The sequence below is a fragment of the Pundamilia nyererei genome, unplaced genomic scaffold (assembly GCF_000239375.1).
Source record: "Pundamilia nyererei isolate P.nyererei 1_Seehausen unplaced genomic scaffold, PunNye1.0 scaffold00003, whole genome shotgun sequence".
In the NCBI taxonomy this organism is placed as follows: Eukaryota; Metazoa; Chordata; class Actinopteri; order Cichliformes; family Cichlidae; genus Pundamilia; species Pundamilia nyererei.
The window spans coordinates 3,575,697-3,585,084 of NW_005187404.1; the positions used below are offsets into that span (position 1 = coordinate 3,575,697).

General features: G+C 38.0%; 1 protein-coding gene across 1 annotated transcript; it reads left to right on the plus strand.

Annotated features, from left to right (window-relative positions):
* Positions 1–1,110: 1,110 nt before the first annotated feature.
* On the plus strand, positions 1,111–9,241 carry LOC102204913 (von Willebrand factor A domain-containing protein 5A-like). Its single transcript, XM_013910404.1, has 9 exons — positions 1,111–1,213; positions 4,612–4,659; positions 4,817–5,019; positions 6,311–6,533; positions 8,122–8,306; positions 8,390–8,504; positions 8,634–8,773; positions 8,863–8,951; positions 9,040–9,241. The coding sequence occupies exons 2-9, from the start codon at positions 4,617–4,619 to the stop codon at positions 9,239–9,241; spliced, it is 1,200 nt and encodes a 399-aa protein (XP_013765858.1). The 5' UTR covers positions 1,111–1,213; positions 4,612–4,616.
* Positions 9,242–9,388: the final 147 nt, after the last annotated feature.

The window sequence follows — 9,388 nt, forward strand, 5'->3', positions numbered from 1 at the left end:
AAAAAAAATATTTTATTTTATGTGCTGGAAAATAGGTTTAAATGTTAAACAAATTTCTTCCAGTCAGAGAATGTTGCATATAATTAAATTTTTGCTTGATGCATAAAGTTAAAAGATTAAAACTAATAAAACAAGTTTTTAAAACAGACTTTTCCATTTGATTACATTTTGTATGATGGATTATGTAGAAAAAGTAGAATTGGGCTGAAAGATCTATTGCTTTATCACCCATTCAGGTTGTAAATCGTGTTTTTAAAAAGTAACTAAGTAATCAGTATGGAGGATTAAAAAAATGTAAATGGTGTAGGTGGATCTCTTCACTTAAAAATGAAAATAAATGAATAAAAAAATGTATCAAGAAAAATAAGGCTAAAGTAAAGTTTTACCTTCAGAACTTCAGCTGAATGCATTATATTTTGTTTTTAAACTTTCTATTATTTTGACATAGGCTTAATAAACCTGAGGTGTATTGCGTGAAAGAGATTTTTATCCAGAGTTTGTTGATTCCAAGTGCTTTGCAGAAACATAGACATGCTATTTGGCTGGTAGATGCTTGTACCATCTACCAGCCAAATAGCATGTCTATGTTTCTTACATGTGTTAGGCTAAACCATTATGTGAAGCAGGCAAGAGTTGGCTTTTGTCGCTGCTGCAGCTTTTTCACAAGCAGAAAATGTCTTGGGTAATGGAGATGTTGGCCACCAGGCGGCAGGCAAAACGTATTTTGGAGAATTCATATTTAATGCGATCTGATAAGGGAGATATATGAGACACACAGAGAATTGGCAGGTATGATTACTCTCTCTCTCCCCCTCTCTCTCTCCCTGTATATATATATATGAAAAAAAAAATAGCACTGGGTGTTTACAAACTGCGTTTGAAGATGTATTAAGAACGCTGTATAAAAAACTCTTTAAGAATTTAGTCTTAAATGCAGACGTTTGTATTTCAATACTTGTCTTGTATGATGTTCTTTGGTCTTCAAATACCAGACTATTTTAACAACGGTGATGGGTAAGTTTTGTATAATAATAATAAAAACAAATTTAAGGTCCACCCACTCGACTCTGACGCGATCTCACTGAAGGGTTCCCACGGATACAGGAAAGTGTTTCAGTTCGGTATAGAAAACTGGCGTAGGGGCATTTAAGCCACATTTCACACACTGAAGAACGAAAGTACTTTGAGGAGACAAAAATCTTTCTTTTCAAAGGTAGGCATTTCTCTGAAACCCATTCCCGCACACTTGTTGCGTGTGTTTTGTGGAGAATTCTGTTATTTTTCTTTTCACAAGAAGCGGGCTGTAAAAAACAAAAACAAAAAACAAATACAAACTGAAAAACAGCTTCGATCTGTGATCACCCCGCCTTCACATGACTTATTATTAAATATTCATCCGCTCTGCTGTTTTGATCAGTTTGAGAGTGTGTTTTGATCACGTGGAGAAACTATGTAATGGCATGAAGACATCATCTTGCCCAAATGATGTTTTTCCAACACATTTAAAAAATATATTTTTAAGGTTATCGGTACTGACATCTTAAGGATTTTTAACAGCAGTCTTAGTTCAGGTGTTGTGCCACCCCGTTTCAAACATGCTGTTGTACAGCCTGTACTTTAAAAAATCATCTGGATTCCTCTGTCCTCTCAGATTTCTGGCCTATTTCAAAGCTTCCTTTCCTGTCAAAATTTTTTTGAAAAGATTTTATTCGTTCAGCAGCAATCTTTTTTTAAATTGACACGGTGTCGAGAGGTTTCGGTCTGGTTTTAAAGCTCTTGGCAGCGCTGAAACCGCAAAGTTTTTAACGGTCTTTATTTAGCCACTAACTCAGGAGACTCGGCTGTGCCTTTGCTTTTGGATCTGACAGCTGCCTTTAATACTGTTGACCACAGCATCTTGATCTCACATTGAGGCATTGCAGCATCAGATTGGTTCAGTGGCATTAGAGTGGTTCAGGTCTGAGAGGACTTTCTCTGTGAGCTTTGGAGATTTTATCTCTTCCTCAGCTCCCTGTAACCCACACAATTTCCTCAGGGATTAATAAACTATGCTGATTCTCATTCTGATTACTTGTGGTGTTGCCCAGGGATCTATATTGGGGCCAATTTTATTCTCTATTTATATGCTACCTCGAGGTCTATATATATATATATATATATATATATATATATGTATTTTTTTTTAGAAAATATAACATTTGTTTCCATTCATACACCGATGACACTCAGATCTATCGAGGACTGAAGACGAGCTGCCCTGCCCCACTGCTATGGATAGTTACCCCACCATTACTTCAGTGTCTCGGTGAAATTAAAGCCTGGATGGCCTCTAACTTCTCTTTAATGAGAATAAAACCAAAGTGATAATTTTTGGACCAAGTGGCAATCCCAGCACAGCTGATTTTAACCGGCACAGTCTTACTGCTTATATGTTGGAGTTATCCAGATCTGCCTTGTAAGACTGCAGTTGGTCCAAAATGTCGCAGCTCGTCTTCTGACACGAACCAAAAGACGCGAACATATTTCCCTGGTGCTTGCCTCTCTTCACTGGCTCCCTGTTCACTTTGGAGTTGATTTTAAATTTTTTATTGCTGACTTATAAAGCCCTGAACGGAAAGGCTCCTGGGTATTTGTCTGACCTCCTATGGGCCCTCTAGATCTATTAGATCAAATGATCTTCTGCTTTTATGGATACCAAGGTTGAGGCTGGTTCAAAGAGGCGATCGAGCGTTTGGGGTTGTAGCGCCTTAACTGTGGAATAATCTACCCCTACACATCAGACAGGCTCCTTCTGTGAAACCTTTTAAATCTCATCTTAAAACACATCTGTATTCACTGGCTTTTAATGCAGTATGAAAGTTATTTGTTATTTATTTGTTGTTTGGTACCAATATCATAAATTATTTGGAATTAGTTGTTTTGTATTTTTGTACAGCACTTTAGTCAACGTTGTTGTTGTAATTAAACGTGCAGTATATATAAATAAACGATAACGAAACTATTATGGTTTGATCGAGGAGGTGATCAGGGTGTCAATGGGACAGTTTGAGCACATGGGCGAGGTTCTCTCTTAAACACTACACGGGTATTTTTGAAAACGTAGATTTTCCGATTTCCTTTAAAAAAATCTCGTCCACACAAAATATCTCCGTTCTCCTGTAAATGCAAAAAACCGGAGTCAAAAAGTCAAACCAGAACCCCTAACCCACTAAGAAATGTTGGCCAATCAGAAGTCTAGAAACCTGGGAGAGAAAGAGTATACAGGGTTTTGTGTCCTCACAAAACCTTAAGTACTGAAAAGTTTTATTTTTATTTTTGGAAAGGCAACTTATTTTGTGTTACTTTTCAAGTGCGTTCATCATTTTAAATGTTAAGAAAAACATTAGGAATGAACAAAATGTATATAGCATACATAAGTTTAATAAAAAAAATTTTTTAAATTCAAAACCGACGTCGGGATTTGGGTTATGAGAGCGTCTGTGTTGAAGAAGCCACGTCCGAAGTTCACTCTGACCTCTCTGTCTTTCTAAATGGAGGGCCAGTAACTGCGTGTGTATATGTAAGCGTGTAAAAACTGCAGATAGTAAGATTAAGAGCAACAATATCTTGTCTCTATCCACCATTGTACAAATTCATCTCATGTAAACAATAACGTGGCGCACAGCGTGACGTCAAAAACGGCGCACACCTTTTACATTGGGTGACAAATAAAAACCTAAACGCAGAAACGGAGGTTTTGAAAATCTCCACACTGGTAGGCGTTTTTAAAAATCTCAGTTTTCAGTGATGGAAATTTGGACGAAAGGTGCAAACGCATAGTAAAATGCGTGGCACCTCCTTGGGCACAACGCCACAGGTGGCCTGTCTTTAGGCGTATTAATTTTTTTGTTAAGCTGCTAGAGCAACATAGTGTCACTGAATCTTGTTCTTTTAATTAGTGTCTGAAAAGTGTTTTAATTTCAGGTCTGGTAGTATTGTAAGTCCTGCCACGTAGTTTGCTGTTTCCCCCCCCTGCTGCTCCTTATTAGTTTCAGTTATTTTATTAATAAAAATCCTTTAATTAGTTTTTCTACGCCTTTGCCTTGTCAACAACCATATTTCCTGGGGTGTATCTCCACGCCAAGGTAGCGTTGTCAGTTCCATGTTTACAGACAGCTGTCTTTATTAAATTTTATTTCATTTTTGAGATGCTAAATCTATTTTGGCCTAGCTGAAAAAGACTTTATAGCATTCACCTTATCCCTGACTGTGGTTGCTGTCCATGGTGCTGATCAAAAGCTGTAATGATGCTACTGATATTATTATTATTATTATTATTATTATTATTATTATTATTATTATTATTATTAAAAAAATATATGTAAAATATATTATTTTTGCACTCAAACACCGTGTGCGTGTGTGTGTGGTGGGGGGACTCATTTCTCTCAAACAAACCATTTTCTGAGCTGCTAGAATAAATGTTTTTGAGTCTGGTGATGTGAAAATTCGCTTTGAGTATGTGCAGAAGAGACAGACTCCAAAAAAAGCTGATAAGTGTAGTATAATATACTATGTAAACTGAAATGTTTTATTGAGGAAAACTGTCTGTGGTGTTTGTCTCTTATATAGGTACAATGATGAGATGCTGTGGTCTGCTAACTGCCCAGAACAAACCAGGTAAAAATCTGATAAACATTAAAATGAATTTTCAATTTGTCATAAAAAAAATTAATAGAGTTGCATGGACAGATGGCTCAGCAGAAAAGCTAATTTTGACTTTAAAAAATAAATGCTACTATGAAGTGTGACTGTTAGAATTCTGTTTGTCTGTCAGTTCCCCTGAAGAGCATTGAGGTGGAGCTGGAGGTGAGGGACCATGTGGCTACAGTGGTCTCCATTCTGAACTATAAGAATAAGGAGAACAAACCATTAGAGGCTGTTTTTGTCTTCCCTCTGCCTGGAGACGCTGCTGTCTGTCATTTCAGTGCTAAGATCGGACAGACACAGATTGTAGCTGAGGTGAAGGAGAAACAGAAGGTGAGCTGGACAGTAAATATAACCTCATTATAAGTAAGATTATCTATTCCATGGACAAAAAGCAATGTGTGGTAGGTTATCCATAGACTTGAGAAAGGCATTTGACACTATAGATCACAATATATTAACAAGAAAACTGGAACGTTATGGTGTCAAAGCGGTAGTTTTAAATTTGTTTCCTGAGTAATTTAAGTGACAGGAAGCAGTTTGTGAAATGAAATGGTTGTTGCTCCTTATGTATGGACATTGCTTGTGGTCTACCCTAAGGGTCAGTTTGGGGCCCAAAATTCTTCAACTTATACATCAATGACATTTTTTAAGTCTCCAAAGTATTAAAATGGTACTATTTGCTCATGATACAAACATTTTCTGCTCTGGTGCTGATCTGCAGAAATTATTGGATGAGATGACTAATGAAATAAGTAAAGTGAAGTTCTGGCCTGATAAAAACAAATTGTCATTAAATTTGAATAAAACACACAAGACACTTCACCTGCCGCCTACTGGTGTTGGCCAGAGGGGCCGATGGCGCGATATGGCAGCCTGGCTTCTGTCAGTCTGCCCCAGGGCAGCTGTGGCTACAACCGTAGCTGCCTCCACCAGTGTGTGAATGTGAGAGTGAATGAATAGTGGAATTGTAAAGCGCTTTGAGGCCCCGAAAAGTGCTATATAAATGCAATCCATTATTACTGCACAAGATGATAATAATAATATTATTATTATTATTATTATTATTATTATTATTATTACCAGCAAAAGCTTTTGCATTTCTGTCCATGGAGTGAAGCTGTGGAACAGTTTGAATATGGAGTTACAGCAGTGTCCAAACATAAAGCAGTTCAAAAAGAGTTATAAAGATATAGTTATAATGATTTTCATGAAAGAAAAGGAAAATGTTGAAATTCAGTGAATGTCTCTATTTAGAAAGTGTCATGATGTGATGTATATACAGTATTATATCAGAAATCTGTTCGCTATTTTTACTGCAGATTTTATCAGTAAGGAAGCTGACTAAATATTGATAACCTAAGGCAAAGGGATGGGATTAAATAAGTGTGTAGGCTACTACTTCCCACTCCTTTTTGATATGTAACTGAATCGGAACAGTTGAAGCAATATTGAAATGTATTAGCTTTATTTTGTATAGCATTATTTTCTCTTCGTTTCTTTGCTAAATGTACTTGTATATTGTTCACATGATTGAAATAAATTAACAAACAAACAAACAAACAAGATTCAAATTAATAATAAACACAGTGAATGTCACTGACATGTGTCACCTGTCCTTCAGGCTCGTGAGGAGTATGATGATGCTCTGAGCTCCGGTCAGCAGGCCTTCCTATTGGAGGAGAGTGATCAGAGTCCAGATATATTCTCTCTGAGTGTGGGCAGTCTGCCTCCAGGAGAGAGCGCCTCCATCAGGTTGGAGTACGTGGCTGAGCTGGCTGTGCAGGCTGATGATGGTCTGAGGTTCTGTCTGCCTACTGTGCTCAACCCTCGATACCAACCTCAGGGTAGGAAAAAACGTTGACACTAACAGAAAGCCTCAAACTCACACCTCTGCATAGAAAAAGGTTTCATAACTGCAACTATGGTGGTGGAGGAATTTCCAACCTCTTTCTCTCTCTCCGTCTCTCTTCCTCCATAAATAAAATATTTTTGAATTTGTTATGTAGGCAAAAAAGATAAACTTGAAAAGAATTAAGCGTAACATGGAAACATAAACATTGAAAGCAACTGTCTTTCTCAACACTTTATTTTCAAGTCCAGAATCTATAACATGATTAGGGGATGGACTTTGGGGTTACAGAGTATCTGTGCTGTGTTAGGCTATGTCCTTCTTTCTTTCTCATTCTGCATTTATTCTGTCTTTCAAACATACAAAATTATTTGATTGCCCTTCCACCATTACTATAACTGCAGTTTCTTTGCTCTTTGTGTCATTTCTAGCCAGAATTTAAACACAGGGGTTACTGTGGCTCCTCTGAAAGAGAACACTCAAATCAGAAGTACTTGACTCCCTGGTATAACTCGCAAATGTGCACCTTAAAGCAGATAAAGTAAGCTAGAAACAGTGTCTCACTAATTTAGAAGATCATCATTTAGCTTAAAAATAGCTTTTTGCTTTATAAAAAAGCCTTCAGTAAAGCTAGAAGGTTACTATTCATCACTGATTGAAGGAAATAAGAGCAACCCTAGGTTTCTCTGCAGCATTTTATTCTATTATATTGTCTACAATTGTGTACAGTATCTTATTCTTATCCTTTTCCAGTGTTTTTCTAATTTTTACTATGTAACTTTGCACTGTCCACTTTCTGCTGTAACAAAACAAATTTCCCACAGGTTGGACTAATAAAGGTTATCTTATTGTATCTTATCTTAGCACTGTAGTCAAGCTGACAAAAAGTCAGAGCTCTGCTGAGCCAACCATTCCTTTAACGTTAAATAGTAATGAATTCATGAATGTCTTCACAAATACAATTTTAACTACTAGAGGAAAAACATACTGATAATCATCTCACTGACTTAACAATGTGTAGAGTTACTTTCAGTACCATTGGTATTTATTTAATCTTTTTCTTCAATTGATCTTTCTGAGTTAACTTCAGTAATTACTTCATTACTTCCTCCAAATGATCAACATGTCTCATAGACCCCATTCCTACAAGACTGTTCAAAGAAACTCTGCCAATAATTAATATTTCATTCTTAAATATGATCAACCTATTTCTATTAAGCGGCTATGTACCACAGGTCTTCAGACTGGCAGTAGTTCAACTGTTACTTTAAAAGCCACCTCTAGACCCAGCAGTCTTAACTAATTACAGGACAGCCTTCCCCTAATTAGGACTGGATCAGGTGGCCCAGAAACTTCCCTTAGTTACACTGCAATAGGTCAAGGTTCCCATGAAGCATTAAGTGTATTTCTTCACTGAGTGTTTTTTCACTCACTATACGTTTACACATACCTCTGCATTTAATTCAAGTTCTCTTCCATGGCATGTCTTTGTCCTGTTTTACTCCTCTCACCCTCAACCGGTCTTGGCAAATGGCTGGCCCTCCCTCAACCTGGTTCTGCTGAACGTTTCTTCCTGTAAATAGGGAGCTTTTCCCTCTCATTGTTGCCAAGGAACTTGCTCATAGGGGGTCTTTCGAGTGTGGGGTTAGTGCCCTACAGTCTGTCTTTCTCTGCCCGAGTGTCCTCTCCTCGTCCAATCTCTAAAGTAGAGTCCAACTGTTCCCTGGACCCTCTCCAGTACCTCAACACTGATCAAACCCAGGCCACGGTAGGTAGAGTGCTAATATTTCTGCTGTGTGTGGTTGTTACTTATAACTGAGAATTAAATATGAATGTGTTTGTGGTTTGCAGGTCAAACTGGCTGCAGGACACAAGTTTGACAGAGATGTTGAACTGCTGATTTATTACAAAGATGCTCACCAGCCCACTGCTGTGGTGGAGGCAGGACAGGCCTCTGCTGAGCCGGGTGAGTGGAAATGATAGGAGTAGTTGGTTTGCCAATTTTAAAAATCATTATCTACTTCTGCTTGGAAGTTCAAAATGTTGACATAAACAAAAAGCAATTTCTCAGATTTTTCTGTCTGTTATTTTTCAGGCTCTCTGATGGGTGATCCAGTGGTGATGGTGAGTCTGTACCCTGAGTTCCCCCAGTCTGCGATGGCTTCATGTGGAGAGTTTGTGTTCTTAATGGATCGATCTGGAAGTATGAGTAATACTCGCATCCGCAGTGCCAAGGTATCTGTAATATTTTAATCATAAACTCTTTAGTTTCAAATTGTTCCTCTCACACAGTGGCCTCACTATATTTTCAATGTTCTCTTAAGGATACTCTGCTGCTCCTGTTGAAGAGCTTACCAATGGGCTGCTATTTCAACATTTACAGTTTTGGGTCCTGTTATGAACACATCTTCCCGTGAGTCTCTCCCTCATATCAAAGGCCCTGCTGTCTTTGTTAAAATATCCTAATGGGTGTTTTGGTGCATGTGTTTGTGTGATGGCAGTAAGAGTGTGGAGTACAGCCAGCAGACCATAAAGGAGTCTCTGAAGAAAGTTGAGCAGATGGAGGCTAATCTTGGAGGAACTGAGATCCTGGAGCCCCTCAAATATATTTACAGCCAGCCCTGCATTCCCAATCAGCCTCGACAGGTAACACACACTCACACGCTCTTCTGGTTTGCTGTCTTCGTGGGGACATCCCAATAACATAATGCTTACCCTAAACTTAACCATTAACCATAAACCAATTGTAACCCTAAAACACTAAAACCACAAATTAAGTGTGAAAAATGCCTCCAACAACGTGGGGACCTGGATTTTGGTCCCCACCAGTACAGTAAACTTCAGACTTTG